At 42.2% G+C, this 24795-nt stretch overlaps 1 protein-coding gene across 2 annotated transcripts in view; it reads right to left on the reverse strand.

The window, feature by feature from the left end:
* Positions 1-24795, reverse strand: part of GALNTL6 (polypeptide N-acetylgalactosaminyltransferase like 6) — a 1501141-nt gene that overhangs the window by 156850 nt on the left and 1319496 nt on the right. For both annotated transcript variants that reach the window (XM_075611422.1, XM_075611431.1), the window contains exon 9: positions 11569-11676. In XM_075611422.1, the coding sequence (XP_075467537.1) occupies positions 11569-11676 (108 nt within the window). The remainder of the gene's footprint in view (positions 1-11568; positions 11677-24795) is intronic.

Here is a 24795-nt window from a genome sequence, read left to right on the forward strand (position 1 = left end):
TGATAAAGGTGAACACAACAGATTATACAATAACAGGCAAAATATAGACACTTACGTAAAGATTATGGCAAGAAAGCCAGCAGGATCACAGACTGGCCACTTCTTCCATAGTTCAGCTGACATCACAGCAAAACAGGCAGGACACATGCATGCATGAAGAACATTTGCATGAACAGCATGAACAACTTTGCATGAACAGCATGAACAACATTTGCATGAACAACATGAACAACTTGGGTAGAGGGTGGCTTTGACTTATATACCATTTCAAGCTCATCTCTTTCCCTAGGTGCCGCGACGGCTAGCAAAACAATTAGCAATCTGGTCTTTGATGACCAGGCTTGTAAATTCTCCTTTCCTGCTCATTATCATAGCAGGGGGGCTGCAGTTTCTCAGACTCAACCAAAATGTCATATTTACTGCAAATCATTGCATAACTTCCGTTCCGTAATACACACAGTCAGGTGAGATATATTACTACGGTCTGTGGCACCTGACGGTCGCAGAAAGACCAACAATTACATTGTAATATGAACATTAATAGAGATATTAATATCTGGCATTTAGCAGCAGGTACATATACAATGTTTAGACTCAAAAGATCGGCTGACTCCCGCCAATAAACTTATGTAATTCTTAGCTGGTTCAGCCAAGGACATCTCATAATATTCTTATTTTTAATAAAGTTACTCACTTTTGATATCCTGTTGGGGGTAGCCCCCCCCCCCTGGCCCCATCAATAAAACCTTTTGAAGTGGGCTATTGCTCCTTGCATAAACAATTCCCCTGGGAAGCCAGGCTCCAATCTGGCCATATCACACCTCCCTTTTGATATGCACTGGGAGAGAGGAAGCGTGCATAGGCAAGTGACTAGACTCAGATGAGGCAAACCATTTGGTTTCTGGACATTTCCACAAACCGCAAAAAGTCACTTTATCAAAAATATATGTCCCCCATCTGCATCTATCATGTGGGGTGCTAAAACCTTCTCTTCTCTAAGACCCCAGCTCAGAATACCTCGCTGGCAGGCAAGACAGGTTAAAATATTCCCCCCCTTTCCCCTCATGTTCCAGACATCACTTACACTCTGACACAGGCAGTTGCAGGCCCATGAGGCAAAGGGAATACACAGATAACGCATTAACTAGCCCACTGGGCTTACACAGTTAACCCCTGATGACCCAGTGTGTGTGTTATGCAAACACTGATTAACCCAGACATTACAATGGGACAGGGAAACAGGGGGAGAATACATTTACACAGGGTATAACAAGGGTAAAATCACATTTCTGAGCCTCAGCCCAGTTAACCCCTTGTCTCCCTGGCGAGGTTAGAGGGGGCCCTTGGGGTGTAACCCCGTTCACCCCGGGCCAAACCCTCCCTACCGTCACACTGATCTCTGGACATCCTGGAACCCACTACAGCTGGAGGTGCTAAGTACCAAGAAGAACTTCAGTGATCATCAAAAGCTTGTCTTGTTCTCCTCAACATTGCAGACGACCAAGCTCTCCTGATCCTCACAGGTATGCTAACACCACCCCTTGTAGCAGAATAATATCTCCCAGAGGAAGGGGGGTTGGGGGAGGAAAAAATGCTACAATTACATAAGTGAACAGGGTATACATTATATACGACATTGCATTACAATACAAGACTTAGGGATGCCGCCAGCCTGGTGTATCTTGCCTATGTATTGTGGCAGGATGACCGTGGTTAGTGAGGAGGCAACACAATTCTTCCTGTGAAATAATATGCTAGTCGTTTTATTTGTCCAAAAATATAAAAAAACAATGGGTGATTTGTCCCTTTAAGTAAAACAAAACATAAACCAAACGCCTATCCCCATTAGGGGAACTAACTAAACAAAAGTTCAGTCTATCTACCTGGCTGGCTATCAAAACTAGACCAGGCCAACAATATTCAGTAACACCACTTTGCTCCTTACCTGGGAGCTTTATTCCCCTTGGGACAGCATTAATATGAGCAGCCTGTGTCTGTCTGTCAGCTCTCCTCTGTCCTCTCTCAGTGTCTGAGAGAAACTGCTGCCCCAGAGGCATTTCCTCTTCCTCTTTTAAAAGCAGGCGAGCTTACTTAATTAGGATCACCTGTGGGCTGCCTAATCAGTGGGGTTAACTCCTCGCATACTGGAAAGCAGGCATACTGCCACCTCCTACTAATGTATACTGAGTCTATGACTCTGTCACATATCCCCCTCCCCAGCATAACATTACCTAGTGGACCGGCCCGTGCACAGAGACTGTGCAGCCTAGAAAGTGCATCCGCATTACCATGCAGTATGCCTGGCTGAAGCTGCACTGTGAAGTTGAAGGGTTGTAATGACAGAAACCAGCGGGTAACTCTAGAGTTCTTTTCTTTGTTTCTATGCATCCACTGTAAGGGTGCATGGTCTGTAATGAGCGTAAACGACCTGCCTAATAGGTAATATTTTAGAGTGTCTGTTGCTCACTTTATGGCCAAACATTCTTTTTCTACCGTGGCATACCTATGTTCGCGGACACACAATTTGCGACTTAAATACAAGACCAGATGTTCCTCATTTCTTACAAACTGGAACAGGACTGCTCCGAGACCTACTTCGGAGGCGTCCGTTAGCAGAAAAATCTTTTGTAAAATCTGGGGCTACCAAGACTGGGTGACTACAGAGAGCTGTACGCAGGTCTAAAAACACGGTTTCCGCACCACTGCTACATTTTACCATATCGGGTGCCATTGTTTTGACTAAGTCTGAAAGCTGTGCAGCCCGGGTTGCAAAATGGGGTATAAATCGCCTGTAGTTACCCACAAAACCTAGAAATGTCCAATTCTGTTTTTTTTTATAGGGGAACGGGGCCAATTCTCAATGGCTTCTACTGTATTGAGCTGGGGTTTTACAGTCCCCCTTCCCCCAACACAGCCAAGATATTTAGCTTCTGCCAAGCCGACTGAACATTTAGCTGGGTTGGCTGAACATTTAGCTGGGTTTACTTCCCAAAAGGTTCTCAATACTGCGTCAGCCTTTTGTAGATGTGAGCCCCAATCCGGACTATGAATTACTACATCATCTAAGTACGCTGAGGCATAGTTCAAGTGCGGCTGTAACAATTTATTAATCAACCTTTGAAAGGTTGCAGGTGCCCCATGAAGGCCAAAGGATAAAACAGTATGCTGGAAGAGGTCTTCAGTGTAAGGAATCTGGGAATATGTCCCCTGCGGTGTGATCCCTCCTTATCTCCTGCTGAACAGCATCCTGTTGCAAGAGATCTGAGAGCGCATACCCCGTGGTGTGCTTCCTCCTTGCCTCCTGCTGTACACCCTCCCGCGCAACCTTACAGAGCGCGCGTGCCCAATGAGGGCTTTCAAGGTTCCCACTGAGCTTGGCTCTGCCCCTCTGCTTGTGCCGTGCGGCGCGCACACATGACGCACGTGCACCGCTCCCCAGATGCGCGTCAACTCTAATATCTCCCTCACCTGTCTCCTGTTTCTCACAGCCTATCCCTGCCTCCGCAGAGGCTGCTTCTCCGCACCACCCCCTCCTCTTATTGGACTCCTGTTTCTATATATGCTCAGCTCTGTCACTTCCTCTTTGGCTGAGCTTAGTTATTGGTAGCCTTGTGTTCCCACGTCTCTGTCTCTGCCTTGTTCTCTCTGCGTTATTTACCTTGTTGCTGCTTGCCTCACTGTGTACCGACCCGGCTAGACTTTGGACCTTGCTCTGGATTACCAACCCTGGCTTGCCTCAGACTTCCGACCTTCTTCATCCCTGACCATGGCAAACGGACAATCTAATTCTCTACTGGCTCCAACCCTTGAACTCGGCACCTTGTTTTCTGACTACCCCCTGGCAACTACCTACGACCTCGGCAAGTATCAAGACTAACCCACTCTCTCCAACCCAGACCCGGTGATCTTGAATATCCACCCTCCAGGTGTGCCTCCGCTGCTGTGGGTGCACAGTTCTATACTTTCCCACCTCAGTACAGGGGTCGGTCCTTGTTCGTGGTGAGCGCATGCGTTACAATCAGGTGTGTAGAAGGCTGTTTTCTCTTTTGCTGACTCTACTAACGGGATTTGTCAATAACCTTTTGTAAGGTCTAAAGTGGTTAGAAAACGGGCCCTCGCCAACCTCTCAATTAACTCATCTACCTGGGGCATAGGATAGGCGTCAAATTTCAAGGCTTCATTGACTTTTCTAAAGTCATTACAAAACCGTATTGACCCATCAGGCTTAGGTACCAAGACAATAGGGCTGGACCATTGACTATGGGACTCCTCAATTACCCCTTCATGTACTGCTGCGGCACAGTTTATTCGAGCATTTGCCCGTTCTGTGCCGCAGCAGTAGCCTGGCGCGCGCCCGAGTGTGACGGGCGCGCGCCGAAGCAGCGGAAGAGCGCCCTCCGATCGGGGCGCTCTCCCTCCCGCTGCCGGGTCCGCCGGGTCCCCCGGAACCCCCTGCCGCTGTCCCGCGATCGCGGGACACCAGGGCTCCCTCGGGGAGCCCCTGGACGCGCGTGCAGGGGGCGCACGCTCCCGAAGACGCGTGACCGCGCGTCTATGACGCGCGGCACGCCGAGGGGCGGCCACTAGCAAGCCGGGAAATCTCCCGGCTTGCGGATCTGGCCGCAGTGCAATTAAATGTGTCGCCAGTGTAGGTCTAGCATCCTCTTTTCCTCTGACTGGCTTCTGGGATCCTATAAGGTCTTATCTTAACGGCTATTCCCGGCTTGGTGACAATATCATGGGAAACCATCCTAGTTTTCCCTGGTACGCTGGAAAATACATCCCTGTCCCTATTTATCAATTCTACAGCTTCCCCGTATTATACAAAGTGTTATTGGCAAATCCGGTTAACAGAGTCAGCAAAAGAGAAAACAGCCTTCTCCACACCTGATGGTCTCTTCCAGTATACCGTTTTACCCTTTGGCCTTCATGGGGTGCCTGCAACCTTCCAAAGGTTGATGAATAAATTGTGCCCTGTTCTACATTATTACACTCCTCACTACAAGCCTGGTCGCTATGTTGAATAGCTTTGTCAGGAATTCCTGATGAAGCTATTCAGCATAGTGAAACGCGTCAAATTGAGGCTAGAAGGGAGCAACATCGTAGTGGACGGACGCTTAGCTGTCTTGGTGTTTCTTGCGGCTGCATTTAGGAGCACCAGCTTCATGGCGTTTGCACTCCCCCAGGCGTGACTCCCGGAGAAGAAGGAGTGGTGAGAACGTCTCTCGCCCATCCTCTCTGTATATCACTGCTCATATTAATGCTGAGATTTCTTAGTGCATCCTATCCACCAATTCTGTACCTAGAGGGTCCTTCACGTGGGACCACTGTTCCTGCACACTTATAGTGTTATATGCTTTGCTTACTCACACTTATGTGAGTATAACATTTGCGGACAACTGCCTTTGATTCATTGTTTTTCCACCACAGTGTTGCACTATTTTTGCCCTATTCTCTTCTCTTGCATATGTGATATCCCGCTCCCTCACTACATCCATCCACATAGATGGGAATGTACCTAATGTTGTGCTTAAAACTGAGATGAGGCAGGTAGGCGAGGTTGCATTAGAGCCAGAGGCTGCCGAGCCACTGTGCTGGGTGCTGCCAGGACATGCCTATGCTCCTGGTGTAGCTAAATCCAGCAGAGCTGACAGAGTTCTACTGCAGAGGTACATGATGTTTGGTTTTCTGCAGTTGCCAGAATCTTTAATGCCGAAAGACATTGTACGTGCAGAGTTGCAGAGTGCACTTTGTAGGGAGGTGACAGAATTACAGTATCTGTGATCAGTAAAATTGGTTAACAAAACACAGAACCCCAGCAAGCTCTTTTTGGAAACCCCTGTTTCCAAACCAGGGGTTTCCAAAAAGAGCTTGCTGGGGTTCTGTGTTTTGTTAACCCATTCTCAGCTGTTCCAGCTGGTGGAGGTTAGTGGCTCCTCCTTCCCAGGTTTTAAGCCCGCCCCTCCCCACTTCCCTAGTTTGCAAGTTCCTCTTTCTGCTGGACATAGACCCACTGTGGTCTTTCTCCCTCCTAATAGAGGTAAATGAGAATTTTAATCCTAATAGAGGTATATTAGTATTTTATCTGGTAGTGTTAGGACTTGCGAACAGGTGTCTGCCTTGACGTGGCTCGCAAGCTTACAACGCTTTGGCCAAAGGGTTAAACTAAATGACCCTATTTCAAGAGAATATATAAGTATTTTACTGTGTATTTCTGTCATGTTGGATGTAGCATTGGGCTTCTCTGTCGTCTGTTCCATCAGTAAAATTGGCCCTGATTTCAAATGGTGGGAGACAGGCAAAATCACCAACAGACAAAAATTAGAGATTAATGATTGTCTTTCCAATTCTACCTCAACTGTAGTAAAGGATATCCCATATGTTCCTATTACTAAGAAGTGTTATGCTGGGCATGAACAGGGCCTGCCTATTATCAGATGAATTCCTAATAGTCTGGGAAGATTAGTTAGGAAGCACTATCCTGTTACCATTGTATATGTGTCCACATCTGGTATGCGTGCTGATATAGCTGTGTGAAGTAGCTGCGTGATAAATAGTTTGCAGCTATACTACCGCAAGTCACTGTGTATATTTTTGCAAATGCTTGTGTCATTTGTTGTATTGGGATTAGTGTGTTTTAAGATATCACTGAGAGTTATGACTATGTACAGCCATTCTCTAGTAAGATTAAATCGGTATATATTAATAGAGTCAAATGCTTGTGACATTTGAAGTATGTTATTACTATGGTTTCCTTATTAGGAGGTTACCTTCACTAGTAAAGATCATTCGGATTAATGGATCCTAGATTGTATAATATATATAGTAAACACAAATGCTTGTGACATTTGTTACTATATGTAAGCATGAAGGTTTCTCTGAGGAGGTAACTGTTATGTTATGCAATTGTATTTTGACCTTTGTATTATGTTTAATGCATTTTTTATTATATAATTATGCACTGTTATGACAATTTTGTATGATGGTATACAAAATGTTATCTTGTTTGGGGACAATGAGAATTTTCACCAGGGGGAAAGTGTATCCCCTCTGCTATTTTCCCTAGCCTGGCACATAAGTCCTGGTAATGGCAGGCAGTTCTAGAGTTAGTTCCCTGTTATGAATACAAGTTATGGCAGCTGCTGGCAGTGTTGGGGTTAAACCCCTTCCACATGGCCATGAATGTGAGTAGTCTCACTACAAAGTTATGTAACGGTGTCCCACCCACCTGATCGAAGATAGGGGCCATCACAGGGTGTATGGTGCATATACCTGCTGGCAACAGGAGGGCTAAGTCATCTGCCGATGGTAGTGGGGACACAGGAACAGGCTTCTGGAGTTCATACCCCACATATCTCCTTAGCAGTGCTGCGCCTCCATCTGCCGTGGACTCCAGGAACTGGAGGTGATCTCCCATGGTAGAACTTATTACCTCTCCCTCCAGTAAGGTCACACACCAGGCAGGAGGTATATTGCTAAACAGGAATGGGTTTATTACTACACTCAGCAGTAACAGTTAAACAGCAGTCTTCTACCGGATACAGTCTCTCAGATCAGTCCTAGCTCTTCCCCACCTCCCTAGCAGAGGCAGAGGTATGGTCCACACTCACTCTCCCCCGAGGGGAAGGGGAATAGAGTAGGCACAATATGCAGCCTCTCCAATATGTGACCTGCCTTCCTCAAGTGGGGGAAGGCACTCCAGAAGGTGGTCGGTGTCTGCCCTTAAGTAAAGTTAGGAGAGGGCACCAGGTCTGTCCCAGGATTGGGCAATCTCAAACCTGCTGTACCTGCCTACTCTGACACTCAGGGGCAGCACCAGTGCAGGGTGAAACCCCTATGGTGACTACAGGTAGGCCTGCTGTACCAGGGCTTACTGCCAGGAGAAGGGCAGAATAGTAGTCAGGGCTGACCCTGCTACAGTTATAATGTTGCAACTTAAAACACCTGCAAGTCTGGTGGGCATGAGTCAGAGTTAGTAAAGTTCTGGAGGGCCATGTGATTGGTGGGGTGATGCCTTTGCAACAGCATCTTTGCCCAGAGACTAGGGGTGGAAAGGTACACACCCCTGGGTAAATAAGGTGGGGACCCACCCTAGAGAGGAGCTGCTCATCTGTGCTGGTTCAGTGAGTCCTAGTTGCTAGGCACAGAGGTTACCTTGCTGCAGGGAGCAGGGATCTGGGACTGAGCTTACTCCATTCCTATCCAGGGTTAAGTTGGGTTCTGGTAGGAACTGCAGGCAAAGGGGGAACTGCTACCTGAGAGAGATGCTGAAAACCAGTACTGTCTATGCTGTTGTCTACTGTTCAATAAAGCAAGCATTCTGTTAAAAGTTCCTGGCGCCCTGTTCTACATTATTCTACTCCTCACTACAAGCCTGGCCTGGATCCACCAGAGGAGCCTGAGACTAGAGGTAAGAACTGACTGAGCTACACTACACTGAAGGAGATAGAAACCCGATCAGCAGTGCAAAGTGAGACTGATTCGTATACACCCTATCTTCTTCAGCCGGGGGGGGGGGGGGGGGGAGGATAGGGGTGTTACATATACATATATATACATCTATACACATTGACACTGATATCGGGGTACACTGGGTCACAGAGGCTACTTAGGCTCTCTGAAGGAAAGACTAGGTAGCAACATTAGCACCAAAGGAAGGAGTTATTGAAATTAATATGGTTCTGGGGTAAGTGATGCAAATGGATATTTAAAGATCAGAGGAGTTCCAGAGTGGTAACATAGCATACCTAAATGCTTTAAATATTTTACGTCACATTTTTTATTAAATTGATCTGTGCTATCTTTTCTTCTCTTTCACATTCTATATCATCAAGGGAAAGTTTGTTCCCACCTGAAGCTGCTACGTCTTCATTGCTTTATATTTCCTACAAGTTGGTACACCTATGAACTATACTGGACTGGTTAATGTTTTCTCAATTTTATCGATTTCTAACACATCTTGCACAATATGAATAGTATTTAAACACCTCTATATAATACACCTGCATAGGGTATACACATCACATTTTGTGTGTACTACAATAAATCATTTACATCTGTATTTCATCAACAGATGAGTTATATTACTTTTTGACACACTTTATTCTGATATTTAAGTGAGCACTGTAGTGCTGATTTTTTCCTATTTTTAATTTTAAGCTCTGCTAACATGGTACAGACAGGGCCGCCAACAGTGGGGGACAAAGGGCACAGAAAGCGCTCTGTGAAGCGTGAAACGTTGGTAGGGCTCTCCATTGCCCTGTTTTTCCATGACCAATAAATAATCTTTTTATGGGATATGCACCCTCCTTTCTACTTTTTTGATACCTACAGTAGTGCTCTTCCAGTTTTTCTCCTTCTCTACTTGCCTACCCCTTGGACGGAAGCACACCTGGGGACCCCTCACCTTTGGATAGCATGGACTGTGCAGCACTCAGAGTGAGTCAATCGCTTGCTACATGTCTTCCTGTTCAGGACTTTATTTAGACAATTGGTACGTTATAGGGTGTTATTATGCTCAATCTTCCTGGTGTTATTGTTAACAACAGCGTCACTTATTAGTGAGCTTACCATCCGGGACTGCAACCCAGTACCTGCCTTCTATCAAGTTTATGTTTAGGGGTCCCCCCTACAAGTATCTGGTTATTCATTCATTCATTTATCCTACTGTTGGGGTCTTTAGCATTACGCAGTCACATGGTCCATTCATCCACCTTGGACTAATAAGGCCACGCGTATGGTGCCCGCGACAGGCGACGCGACGGGTGATGTCACCCATCATTGTTGCCGCTAGCGAAAGTTATATTTCGCTTTGCGGCGGCGGCGGCGCGGGCTTCCGGGCATTTCATTTGTTCATGGGGCTGTCACATGAGGTTACAGCCCATGAAAAATCAAATATTCCCGGCTTCCAAAGTCCGCAATGCTCCGTCGCTCCATCGCATTGCCACCGTCGCGCTTACTATAAGCGCACGCAGTGGCAATGTATTTGTTTTTGGGCACCGTCGCCACCGCCCATCGCGGACACTCTACGCACGGCCTAAGGCTGTTCGCCAATCCTATAGAGGAGGTGGGGGGGGGGGGTTAGGTATGTTGAGATGCGTAGTTGCTCCGGACAGGCTGGTATGGGTTAACGCATTGCTTACATTATCAGTTGGTAAACCATTCTCATCAAGGCCTTGCTAGCCTCTTAGTTAGGCACAGGTGGGGGGGGGTGTGGGGGGAGGAGTTAATGAAGTGCTAGGAAGTTAACTCCTTTGGTGCCTGTAAGATATATTAGTAGCCTCAGGCATTCAAGGAGTTAGTGTATCTTCTGACATAAGGTTTGTAATATATAAGAAAGGGACACAGGGCGCACCAAAGGTGAAGATAAAAATGTATTGAACAGACAGAATTAAAGCAAGTAGCAACTTACATGTATACAGTAAAGTCTGTAGTTCAGTGGGTTGCTTGGATAACACACATTGTGTGAAATGCATTGTGGTAGAGCATTCACATTGTCCTGGTGTAACTGCCGCTTTCACCGAGGAGGACCTTGTAAAACAAGGTAGTTACAGAGACGCGTTAGACTGCAAGATACGGGGTACGGACTACGCAAACCTGGAAGTAGCAGAACTATGCTGAGACACCAGCTGATCCCAGGAGCGCGGGACCCAAAAGCGTTGAGCACAACATTTTCTCCCAGCTCCTGGTTTTATAAGGCAGCACGGACAATTATCCAAGCAATCCACTGAACTACAGACTTTATACATGTAAGCTGCTACTTGCTTTATTTCTGTCTGTTCATTACATTTTTATCTTCCCCTATGGTGCGCCCTGTTCTTGTTTGGCCTTTCCACCTGTGGAGTCTGTCCCCGGTGGATCTTTGTGGAGGAAGGGGACACTTCCACACACAGGAGCTGCAAGAAGGGGGAGTTGATCCATTTGAGGACATTTAGGAAGCATGAGCGCAGACCAAAACTTTGCTGTTTGTAATATATATGATTACCCTCCCCAGTGCATCAGTAGTGGTAATTAGCTTCTAGTTATTGGTGGAGTTAATTACTACATAGTAATTGCTATTTTTATATTGCATTTGTTACAATTTTACCACATTGTTAATGATTTAATCCATAATATTGCGGTAAAAGCATACATTTTTTTTTGTTTACTGGATGCAGTATTAACACTATTACATACTGTAACAATGGGAGTAAGGGCAACAGGCAAATGAGACCCCAGATAAATGTATAATAGGCAGATAGCTTACAAAAGTATAAGAAGCATAGCATTTCTATTCAACTCTCTGTGCATGAAATGTCTGTGAATTCACTGTATAACCCTGTTGTTTTAATGTAACCATGTATTTTTTATAACTCTGTGCCCAGGACATACTTGAAAACGAGAGGTAACTCTCAATGTATTACTTCCTGGAAAAACATTTTTATAAATAAATAAAAAAACTTAAGGGTTTTGTATTGATCCATAGTTCTTTTGTACCCTAATTCATATAATTTACATACTTAATGTCATCAACATATGGTATATAATATGTTACGCACATTCTTTTACGGGGTTAACAGTTCTACTTACTCTTGCGAGACTCGTTCCTGTTGGAACTTTGTAAGGCACATATTTCCTGTAGATGTGTCCGACTCTGGAACAAGGGACATCAAACATCTCACCTCCACACATCCATACCTGAGGGCAAAAATAAAAATGTATCAGCCTGTTTAAAAATATATATGCCCTCCCTGTCTCTCTTTCCACCTTTATATAATAAATACATGTTTGTTCAAATATCTGTGTGCAAATATTTTTGAATGTACTGTAGATACAGACACCCACACATGGCAAATATAGTAGAGAAGAACAGGTATTCCATTTACAATCAGTATAAACTGTGTAACAAAAAGAAAAGTATCAGTCAGCTATATAATGTGCCAAAAACATTCATAAAGAGATCACTGCCAAAAAAGTATTATGTTCAGTGTCATAGTGCCCAATTATCATTATAGTACTGAACTTTTATGAATGATCCCAATGCAGTCTCAGGGACATGTATCAAGGGTTGCAAACTTGAGTGTGGCTTAAAACGTGGGTACATTGCATCATTTACACTGGGCAACACTTTAGCCCAATGCATCAAGGTGCTTTGCTTCATATTTTGCTCCAAATGGCTCCACTTATGCCATTCTTAGGAGTGGCTATCAGGAGTTGGGGGAGGAGATAGTTAGGGCAGTATTATAATGAGATGTATCAAACTTGGCACTAATAACAAGTTGTGTTCCTTTCTTTTTTTGTCAAATAAATCTAGCAGCTTTAAATGGTGTTAACTCCTTCTAAGAGATCTGCTTAAAATGTCAGTTAGCTCCCTGTTAGGGACTACTAGTAGTTAAGGGGTTGAGGATCCTAGAGGGTAAACTATGTGAGGTCAATCAGAGTTACTTTCCTCCCCATCATGAGATACAAGATGACTTGCAGAAACGATAGTCACTACAAAGTAGGTCTTGGGACCCGTGATGTTACCATTTGTAGATGTGAGGATAGTCCCCCCCCCCAAGTGTTTGACACCAGTTAATGTCTATGTACAGTATAGTCTCTCCTTGTATGTGGAGCATTATCAACAGATATAAATACAGCTCTTTATTTATACTATAAAAGTTCTTCACGCCCTTCATTCTACTTCTGCATATCTACACTTAGCCTGGATGGATCCAGCAACCAGCTAAGGTATGAGACACTAAGCACAGTCATGTAAATAGTCTATCATAATGCAAACTCCTTAAGATTCGAGCAAGGTGGGTTTGGTGCCCAACCTGGGGCTGGGCATGCAAAAGAAAAGTTGTTGTGCTTTTGCTTGTTTTGAAACTCTTTGAGTGAACAAAATGTTTTTTTGTGATTTTTCTTATTTTTGAACTGTTTACCTAAAGAACAGTTTTGTGCATTTCCCTCCATCTCATGCAAAGATAACTCCTTTGTAAGTCACTGCAGCAGCTGATATCAGTCAAGAAAAAGTATTTTGCAAGTTTATTCAATTGCAAAGTTGTTCCGATAGCATCAAACTTAACATTGCATATGGGGGTTCAATTTATGATGTTGACTGCTGGAAGCAAACTGGAAGCCCAGAAAAATAAATAAATTGTCGTCCCCTGTAAGAGGGGCACTACTGTATGTGCACATGTCATGTCTTAGAGACAGTAAATTATGATTTAAATGTAAATGTAATTTAACCAAAATGTAGTGGCTCTGCATGAAAGTGGCGCGAAAGTATGGTCACGCCTTTGTGGACTGCTCTATGATAATCACGTGAAAAGAGCGAGGCCTGCCTCTAACAGTCTCATTATGGGAGGAACTAATGATGCTACAGTAAATAAACAACACGTGTGGGTAAGTGTGATAAGTAGATTCTGCTGAGTGCTCTAAACTGGACTATTTGGTTGCTTCATTTGAATGTGCAGTGTTCTTTCTGTATTTATCTCAAGCTCTTAAAATACTCTCTAACAAAGTACCTCAATTCGGTGATTGTGGCAAGTAAACCCCCTGTGACAGTTACACATTACAAAGTCCCGGGCAAGGTCTTTGTGATATCCGTACACGGTAAATAATTCTTCCAGGCTGCGTGTGCAAAATGTAGGCTCCCTGGAGGAGAATTGTCACCCACTGCAAGCAGGAGTTCCAGTGAGACGGCCGTCTCCCCTCGTTAGTCAGGCGCTGATATGGAACTGCTTCTTCTGTACTGCTAGCTGTGCATGTGGAGGAGATGTAGAGCACCCCCGATGTTTGCCGCAGGGATGATGGGAGCACGAGTCCCAAAATGTTCCCTAAAGAGAAATAAGCCCCAGAAGTTGCTCTGGTAAAAGTACCTACAGAAGTAAAGGCACATAAGAGAACAAAAAAGCCTCAGCGATTTCATAGCCAACGGAGTTTGGGGACCAGTACCACCTAAAAAACTCAGATTATAAAGCTCTGAAAGTCATCAGTGAGAATATCTTGGCTAATAATGCCTGCACAGCGCAGTTGAGGGTTTGCCATGATGTGGATGATAAGCTTGATTACAGAGATGATAGAAATCGCTAATCATAATGTTTGTTGAACCTTGGATCCACCATTTCTTAGTTCAGTATGAATGGTGGGGTGGTAAAGAAGCGCCACAAATCTAACTGACCCAAGGGAGGGGGAAAGGTTGAGCATTGGTGGGAGGACCCATTAACTCCTCAAGAAGAAGACAAGGCCTACGAGAAGCAGCTAAATGCCATAGACGACTGCTGGTGACGATGTGCACTGAGACATGGCTTTACCGAAGGTACCTAAAGTGAAACCTTTTGTTTGTGTTCTACCGGGGGCTCCTCTCAGAAGACATATAACACTACCATATTGCTGCGACAATGTCACCCCTGGAGTTTGGCCACAGAAGGACCCTTTCTCACAGCTGCTCCAGCGCTAGACACTCAGATGCTGGCCGTATCGCTAATAAGGTAAATTAATTTAAGGGGTTTTAGTGGTTAAGGTAGGAGGTTAAGGGTAGGGGTTCTATGTTAAGGTGTTATGGTTTTAGACTAGGGAATTAGGGTAAGGGGTTAAAGATTTTAGGGTGGGGGATTAGGGTAAAAGGTTAAGGTTTTTAGGGTAGGGGATTAAGGTAAGTGGTTAAGGTTTTTAGGTAGGTGATTAGGGTAAGGGGTTTAAGGTAAGTATTTTTAAGATATGGTGTTTTGGTTTTTAGAGTGGGGGTAGCGTTAGTATTCGAGAGTAAGAGTAGGAGCTTTTAGTGTAAGAGTTAGGTTACGGGCTTACCTTGGCCGTGAAACGAAAGGCGGTTAGATGTCCCTGCGGTGAGGTGAGTGGTGGCTAAATGCTGGCGGCAACTTTGTCACAGTAACACAGAAGCGACCAAATGCTCTAGACTGTCTCTGGGGCTTATGGATACTGTTGATGTGTTTCGGGGGGCAGTGAATTGAACATACTGTATTAGCATATAGATAGCTATAGATAGAAACCCTCGCGGGATCACACACTGATAGTGGGAACATTAAAGTACAGAGGCTTACTAGAATTAAGCTTAAGGCATAGGGTGTAATACACTCCAGCACCACCAGATGTCACATTTGAGTGACTAACATCCACTACAGGATATACACTGATTTACCTTGATAAACTTTTGAGATATGCTTAACATCTAAGGCACCACAGTGAATTAACATTAGCTATACCTGCTGAAGGGCCCAGAATAATTCGTCTGGACCCACTTCTGTGACACAACTAGTGTCTTTTAATATAGTAAATACTAGCTTTTTATTATTTGCTATTTTTATTGCACAATCACAAATTTGATTAAAAGTATTTATTATTTTGTTATACACATTTATTTCCCCTGACCACATTTATTTCATAACGGTCTGTGGTGCGCCTACAAAGGGATTCTATTCTGTGTACCTCTCTAGATACACTCATTTTCTGTATTAGCATATACCACTCGTTTTGGCCATGCCACCATTTCTACTAGAGAAGACCGGGTAGCACAGTTAATGCAAGTTTTGGCATATAAACCACAGCATACAGTAGCACAGACACTGAGTGCATCCATGTAAATAGTCTACCATGATGTCATCTTTTTAAGAGCCAAAAGAGAGAAGAGAGAAGAGAGTGGAGAAGGAGTGGCTCAGTCAGTGAAAACTAGTTCAATTCCCAGAGTCAGCTCCTTATGACCTTGGGAAAGTCACTTTATCTCCCTGTGTCTCAGACACCAAAATCATAGATTGCAAGCTCCTCTGGGCAGGAACGAATTCTGCTACAATACTTACTGTATTTGACACAAACTTTCAAGCACCATTTTGACACATTTGCTCCAAATTTGTTTACCATAATGTCATACGGTATGTGATATCTTTGAAACATCTTCATATTGGTTCTGTTGGAAGTAAGGATTTAGAGGGTCTAGTTATCCACAGTGACAATCAATGGTTTTATTTTTCAAATGTATTTTCTTTCATTTATTTTTGGTAATTATTGCATATGTACTTTATGTTGGTTATTGCTCAAAACTACTATTAGCTACATTTGGATAATGGGGATATTGGGCATTAGTCTGGAGCAGGGGTGCACAAACGGGGGGGGGGGTGCTCTTTTCATATTCTAATAGAGATTAAATAAAACACACGTTTTCTGACACACAAGTAAAAACAAGGTGAAGAACAGAAAATAAAGCAGATGTAGAGAGAAAGTAATATAACAAAGTGACCTGGTGACTTGAGTTAGTATCTTGTAAAGGATAAAGATAGTGGACCATATTTACTAAGCAGTGTTCTGCCAAAAGACATCTTCTGTGCTGGAATACATTACAGCCTGTTCAAATAAATGGACTGTAAGGTGTCTTCCTGTGCCAGGATGTGTCTCATGGCAGAAGACTGCTTATTAGATATGCTTCTCTATCCCTGAAGAGGATAAAGTGATTTGTACTGGAATGAGCACTCAATGAGAATTAGAGCTAAAAATTAAGTATACTGTGACAGTGGTGCTACCATCATCACGTTTATTTCACACTGCTAGAGCAGTTGTTGTGAAAATGGAGGTTGTGTTGGTTTAACTTCTGATTCTGTTGGATCTGACACATTACCCCATTCCTAAAATGCAACTTGTCAATCCAACAACACCTGTGTGCTGTGGGAAGCAAGTGGAAAATGTTTTTATTTTTATTTATTGGAAAATAAAGTATTTTAATTCAGTATATGTCTGGCATGGTGGCAGATGGATATTTGTGTCCCTGTTCTGTTATACTATAGCCACCGTTGTGCATATCCTTCATGTAGCACCAAAATTAGTGCATATATCTGTAGTATATCCCTCTCCCTGACTTCCTTTGAAAGCAGACCACTTCCACTTCCTGTTTGACATTTTAATGTTCTTTGTTGAAGACACCCGAGATATCTGTGAAATCGGCTAATAGATAGATTAGCTTCATATGTGAACAGTAAGCAGCTTAAAAGTATGATGTGACAGTTATTCTACCCATCAGCTGGTTTACTCACACTGCTAGAACTATAGCCTAGAAAAGTAGTGATTGTGAGTTTTAGCCCTGTTGGATCTGACACTATTCCAGTCATTAGGTTAGTGCCTTAGGCTTATCAATGCTATATAGTTGGTAAGGAGTACCTTTTAGGAAGTGTTGGATGGGACTACATTTAAAAGTCTCTCTCTCTCTCTCTCTCTCTCTCTCTCAAAAATCTGTCCGGAAAGAGAAATATCTTTGTCTCTGAAGAAAAAAAATCTGAAATTGTGTATTGGCCTTTTTGAGAGTGACCCATGGACCAAAGGAACCGGCAGATCCAAATCCGTAAAATAATGCCCATCTCTTGTTAAAAAGTGTCACTGCATGGAATAAAGAACTGAGACTTCTTTCCTGGCTAGTTTATAGTGACAGAATAGACTGAATAATATGACTAATTACAATAGAATAGTGCACTACACCCAAAAACATAGACTTATCTAAACAACAGCAAGCTTTCATGGTAAAAAATAAAAATAAAAAAAGGACTGCACAATATTTTTAGGTTCAGATTAATATCAAGTGGATGGGGACAATGCTTATTCCTTAAACTCACAAGCAACATGCAATGCTTTCTACTGAGAAGTTACTATTGTAATTACTAGTTCAATGCAACTGCAGCTGCTGCCTACATAATGTATCACAATGTGTTGCAGGTCCCTCTGGTTACAAAGGGATTCAAATGAAAAGATTTAATTAAAAAAGGGAATATTTATTATATACATTTAGAAGTTGTACTGGTCTTGGTTTAAACTGACATACAGTACACGAAAAAAAAAACACTGGAATGCAAAGTATGCACTAAAGTTGTACATATGTTTTCAAGAATTTACAGCCATCTACATTTCAACATCTCTTAATTGAATTTACAAATAATTAGAATTACTTCCAGCCTTCGTTTTCACTTCAACCTTTCCTCAAATGTATAACTCTACAAATGTCACTGTAAAAATGAGCCCCATGAGTGCAGGCATGTTTCTAATTAATTAGGAGAGCTGGTAAGTGTCCGATATATTAACAAAACTAACCAAATGGCTTGTGGGGGTAAAACAAATACTATTCAAATATATTATTTAATCAATATAAATTTTACCAGAAGGACAGGAGCTGTATGTTTTTTATCGCTTTCTTATACGTGCTACAAGTGTATCCATAACGTTTATCTCATTAAGCAATTTCAATTAAATTATGAATAAGGCCCTTTCAGGGGACAGATATATTTACATTTTTACTTCGAACATGATATCCCTGTTGAGTAAAGAGCAGTTTAAACAAGATAAAGAAGCTTGCACTTCTTTCAAAGAGAATGTCAGAAGCAGAATGTCTCTGCTGAGATATTTGTGGCACTATGCGCTCTCACCTACCGGCTAATGCTTTGCCTAAAACTACACAAGGCTTCTATAATTACAGAATGTTCATATGCTCTTAGATCAATTTCAGAACACATGTTAAGGGTCCCTAGGGTTAAATAAAAGAGCTTTTCCTTTTTTTTTGTACCAGAAATGTGGATTGATTTGTCTGTCAGCTTTAGAAAAGCAGAAAATCTGTCAACATTTAAGAAGTCACTAAAACAACATCTGCTGATAACATTGAAATGCATTCTGCTTTCACACTTGAAGAAACCTACAGTGTGAGGCTTTGGAAACTCTATAGACTATATGTCAATCTATCAAAAACGCTAATGTTGGTCTGGTAAAAATTTGTATAACCTACTGTACAATAAATCTGCTCTTCTCCAGGACCAATATAGATAGAAGAAAGTTGAACTACTAATGCATTCTGTGCAATTAAATAGTACTTTTTTGGATATGTTTTCTTAAATGTCCCGAGGACTGTTTTTCTTCATTTTTTATCTTGCATAGAAAAAGAAAAATGCACGACTTAAGATGTGAGAAGAAAAGCTGAGTTATAAACAACAGTTAAAATCACTTACATGGGCCAAAAGGTGTCTTCCGGTACCGGAAGGTGTCTATGGCATAGCACCACTTAGTGTGTTTGGGCCTTCATCTTCAAGGATGTTTAGAAATCAGAATAATAATTTTTATTAACACGGCCACTTATAAGAGAGGAGAATATAAAATAATTTTGAGAAATGTAACTAAAATTCTGTCAACAAAAATGATTTTGAGTTTAAAGAGGCACTCCTAGGGACCCTTAAAAAAATAGGTTTAAAGCAAGGGGTTTCCGGATATTTACACGATAATTTCAGCTTTGCTTCCCGAGATACAGAAACACAAGAAATACAGGGGGCAAAGTGTCCCAGGTTATATGTGAAATACATAAAACAAAACACAGTGCACCAGTGTTTATACTAATCAATCGATGTTACGGTAAGTGTGATGGAAAGGGGCCCAAGGATCAGCATCATAAAAGTTAAGCCTGGCCCCTTCCCACTGCCGTCCTTAAATAGGGCTCATCTGAGAAATGTATTGGATTTTTACACTCAATACATTGCACCCAGCGGGCATTAATACCGACTGGGAATTGAAACATTTCTTAATATAAGGTCTGTTTCGTTTAGAAATATCTATTGTCATTCGGTGTCATGTATGCTTCACCTTTTGGTATTTGCCGTAAAATCATTGGTAGCCTGGCGATACACTAAGTTGAATTGTATTATTTTCCTGATTAATGATTCATGGAAATTTAACATCTACTAAAGATAATATCTAGTGGTGTATATTGAAATTCCTGTAAAAGATTTAGGAACAATGTATGATAACATCATTTACATTATGAAGTATGATTATTTGTTTTTGTGATTCCATTTATGCATCTTTATGCGTAGGTATGAATATAGTCGTTGTTAGAAATTGGGGCTAATTTTATCTAGTCATTTTATTTATGAATACTTGGAGTGAGTTGTTTACATATATATACCCCATATAATTAATATCTGACAAAAGAATAGACCCACCACCCACTCATTTAATAACACCTATTTATAATGTTTAAATTATGTGGTTATTCTAATTAGAAGATGTTCTACACTTTATTAATAACAAAGCAGATAAGATCTGCTGCTATTAAGTGGAACATTAAGAGCGGAATGAATTTGTGCAAATTAATTTTTGGTCCATAGATAGTTATTTATTAAAATAAGTTTCATCTTTTTCTCTTTTTTTAACGTTATTTTATTCTTTGAACAGGTCTTGTATTTATTAAAGTTTTTTTTCTTTCATTAACCCTTAATCAGATTATATAATGTTCTGTACTTCCTCTATTTCTATACATTTGTGAATCCTCCCTGTACTGTACCTATGGTGATTTATTGAACACTTGCGATTTGCCTAAGGAAGCCATTATACCATATACCAAATACTTGACTATCACACTCAACATGTGAGTGAGATAACCCACATTGACCTTAATATCAATTAATCAGTATAAACACTGATGCACTGTAATAGATAGATAGATAGATAGATAGATAGATAGATAGATAGATAGATAGATAGATAGATAGATAGATAGATAGATAGATAGATAGATAGATAGATAGATAGATAGATAGATATTTCACATATATCCTGGGACACGTTGCGCTCCGGATTTTTGCCACACCTGCAACTTTAGCTATTTACAAGGATCCATAAAACTTGACGATTACTTCATTATCTAGGTTGTTCTAACAGAATCTTTGAACTCATTGAAAAGAACCTGGCATTTGGCAGTTGTTGGTCACAATAGACCAGTATTTCCAAAAAGTCTCCATCCAAAGACCATTGCCTCCCTCCAAATGCCTTTTTTCCCCCCTTAGTAACTAATTTAGTTTATGTCTAGTGTGCATTAAAGATAAAAGAGAAAGCAGTAATTGTTCCTTACTCTGCAACTTTTAGGTATGCCAGAGAGCTTATGGGACTGAATTCAGACAGCAAGTGCCTATTTAAAAAAAAAAAAAAAAAGTAGAGTTGCAAAGGTGCCAGTAACAGAAACAGTGCAGTCTAAAATGTTTCTAAACTCTATTTCTGTGTGTCCTTTGAGTCCACCTGAGGCACGGTGCGATGCTACAGTTGTATATCTCAGTATTTAGGGGAGCTTGATAACAATAAAGGCAATTCATTAAGTACTGCAATATATAACACATACTTTCACAAAATTAGATTAGAGCTCCTCCCTTTATGCAGTACTTTTAATTACATGTTATTCTAATAAAAGATGATTATTGCTACAATCTTTTAATAAATCATTACACTTCTTATGCATATTAGTCAACGTGTGGTTCTTTTAAAAATCTATTTGAGATTGTATAAAATATCTGTAAAGTTAAAAACATGATTAGTAATAAATGTTAGAGCTTTATAGTTGTGTATTGCCAATATAAAAAGGTATTAGGCTGGACATTCTCCTAAGTAGATATGTGTGAACTTTAACAGAAAAAAAAACCTAACATTTTTAAAAGAGGAAAGGGGTGGACGGGAAGCTGAGGGGTTCACTGAAGCGTGCAAGCAATGTGGCATGTGCAAATGGCGAGTTTAAGTTAATGGCATTGGCACTAGCAAAAATAATTTTGCACTTTAAAGAATTTACCTAAACATAAGACAATAGGGCTTTGTATAAAAAAGTGAAAGAAATAACAGCATGACATTTTTGCTTAAACAGCAAGTTAAATAATGTTTATGCAGAGCTGTAGTTCTACACCACACTATTATTTCCATAGTATCTAAACTACAGGGCAATGAAAGTGTGACTTAGAGCTAGATCCATTAGAAGAGGTATAACACTTTTATTAAATAAGTGTTAAACATGTAGCATGGCCTTGAAGGAAGAATAGAACAATTCATATGTTATAATGTTCGTATCAATAATGCCCACTTGTCTTGATACAGTACAGTACACGTTAACAGTAATGCCCCGGCTGAATCAGGGCTTTGATGATTAAATACATACCCTTACTATTGTGCTCATGTCATTATTGTTATGTTACTTTGCCTATAAGTATGTCCATGAAAAGCACTATGGTAACATTTCCATAAGGTTTATTAAATATGCCTACATACAGTATTTGTGGCATACAGACATATTTTATAATAATTGTCTCAATTCATTCCAGCAGGAAACTGCTGTTCCTTTCCATTTAAAAGATACCAATACCCTGTGTTGTATAGTATACAATTTATTAATACAAATGAAGATAGACAATAACCCTGTGGTCAATCAAAACACAGTAATTACTGTACATGAATGCGAGGATATGGCTGAGACACAGTGACATAGGGGACGATTCACAAAGCAGTGATAAGTGGTTTTAAGTGCGATTAATGCCTTTATACTGCAATACTGCCTGCTGTGTGATTCACAAAGCAGTGATAACAGTGCAGTATCGTGCTATAATAGCTTTTTATCCCCAATAAATAGTCAGTGAAAAAACAGTCGCACGATAGGCCAAAAAATGGCAAACCCAACGTGTTTTGCCAATAAGCGCTATTCACTAAGCAGTGATAACTGATTCGTACTATAAAAGCTCACAATTTCTTTTCACCAGCTAAAGACTGGCGCAAAAGAGATGTATAAAAGCATTTTTTTTTTCTGCACAGCATTAATACAAAAAGCCGGTGGGGGTCTACGGGTGGTCCTCACGGGTGTCTGGGGGCACTCAGGTGGTCCCCACAGGTGTACGGGGTCCCCAATGTGGTCCCCATGGGTATCCAGGGGTCCCCGAAAGCCTGAAGTACCAATCCTCTCCCTAAAAAAAAAATATAGGCATACATTCAAATAAATACACCCCCCCCCCCAATACATACAGTACAGTAATGGGAAAAAATTACTATTATCCAGATATGGATAAAAGCTCATTTGCCCATTATAAAATAAAACATTAGCAAGCCAGCATAAATAAAGTAAATAAACCTTTCCACTTACCCCTGCCATCATGAAGGTCTTCCTCATCAGCATACTCCAGGTCCATGTCCTCTGATGCCAGCAAGAATACATGAAAAAATACAATCTAATGGCCCCTAACCGCTTAATTACGTTAGCAGTTAATAACCGCTACAGTAATAATTCACCCTCCCCCGCTCCCCAACCGGGAGGTCTAACCACCCACCCCGGAACCACTATACCCAAAAGACACAATAATACATATACACAAGCACCTAACCACCACAATTCAATACATAAAAACACTAGCATACAAATGAAATAAATACAAGCACTAGCCAACCAATTAAATAAATGCACTAACCAACTAAACAATTAATTAAATGCAATACTCAGCTGAGGTGACTCAGGGGCTAGCTGAGGCCTAAAGGGCAAGACTAGGCCTAGTCTAGGGAAGCACTGCTTCTTGGACACTACCTACCCTCTTGCTGCCCTCTGTCCAACTGGTGCGTGTGTCCTCCGCTGTGGAGGATATCCTGCTAACCCTCTCTGCACAAACCCTATTGGCTGTAACAGCCCCACATGGGTTTTCCTCCCCCCAGAGGCTCCTGGGACTTGTAGTTCCATGCTGTGTCTTGCGGAACCACCTAATATGGCTGCCTCACTCCTATCCCTCTGCACATACTGCGCATACGCAAAACTCAACATGGCCTCCCCCACCTCCCGGCACGGTGCGGAGCTACGGCGGCAACCCGGTAGTCCGGCAGCTTCCTCCCGCACTGGAGATAACTTAACTGTACAATAAGCATCTAGACAATATTAAAAACTTCAGTGCGCACGGTTATGATGGAGGCAAACCGACTCCGAGACAGCTGCTGAGACTCATAGTGAGGCGCCCCTAACGAATTATATGCCATTCTCATTGGAGGGCGTCTCACTCTGACTCCTACTGTATGAGTATCTTCTCCGACGTCTTCTTGGGTGGAGAAGCTACCATCAGCTTCAGTCCCTGTCCCTCTCAAATGGTGTGAATTTGGAGCTACATAATCTCTAATAGGTACAAAGCTCGGACTCCTTTGATTTAGTGGTCGGCTTGTTGAAGTTGTTAGGGAGGGTATGTGGGGAGCTGGCCCATTACCCACTGCTTCTTCTGGTGTCCACCAGTATCTGTTTGGGGTGGCAGAGGTTCCTTCCAAAGGATCCTACTCGTTTGCTGTTGCAGCATCCATGATGTCTTTGGACTCATTTGGTTCACTTGCGGGCACTACTGCGGATGGTTCGAGTTGAAGAATATGTAGCAAGTGATTCCTATGCCAGACCCTTACCCTTCCATCTGCATCGTGGATGCGATGTACAGGGAGGCCCGGCATCTGTGACTCTACCTTGAAGGGAGCTTCTCACCAGGGGCCCGCTAACTTATGTTTTCCTGGAATCCCTACATTTTGCAGGAGATTGCGTATCTAGGCCAAAGTTTGCTATGGGGGACCTTGTGGTCATAACTCCGCTTGTTGTTTTCGTTCAGCTTGGCGTGGCTTTCTCCGTCTGGTCCAATGACGTGGGGCCTCCAACTACAATCCCCTCACTCTTTATGCGTCCCGATCCACCTTGTGAGGTGAGATCCAGCTGGAGTGTCTCACCTAATGTCTATATGGCCTGTAGCCTGGTCCCAGACCACAGTACACCGCGTGGCTGTCCAGTCACCGGTGCAACATTACATCTATGTATTAATAGGGAAGCGTCCCTATCTGGGGCCTTCCCTGCAATACTCAGCTGAGGTGATTCAGGGCCTAGTTGGGGCCTAAGAGGCAAGACTAGGCCTAGTCCAGGGAAGCACTGCTTTCTGGACACTACCTACCCTCTTGCTGGAACATCCCAAATGAAAGTACAGTACTCTGAACTATATTTTAAACACGGGGTGGTTGATGGGGGAGTGAGGTAAAACTTTAAAACAGCAG

The sequence above is a fragment of the Ascaphus truei genome, chromosome 1 (genome assembly GCF_040206685.1).
Source record: "Ascaphus truei isolate aAscTru1 chromosome 1, aAscTru1.hap1, whole genome shotgun sequence".
NCBI classification, from domain to species: domain Eukaryota; kingdom Metazoa; phylum Chordata; class Amphibia; order Anura; family Ascaphidae; genus Ascaphus; species Ascaphus truei.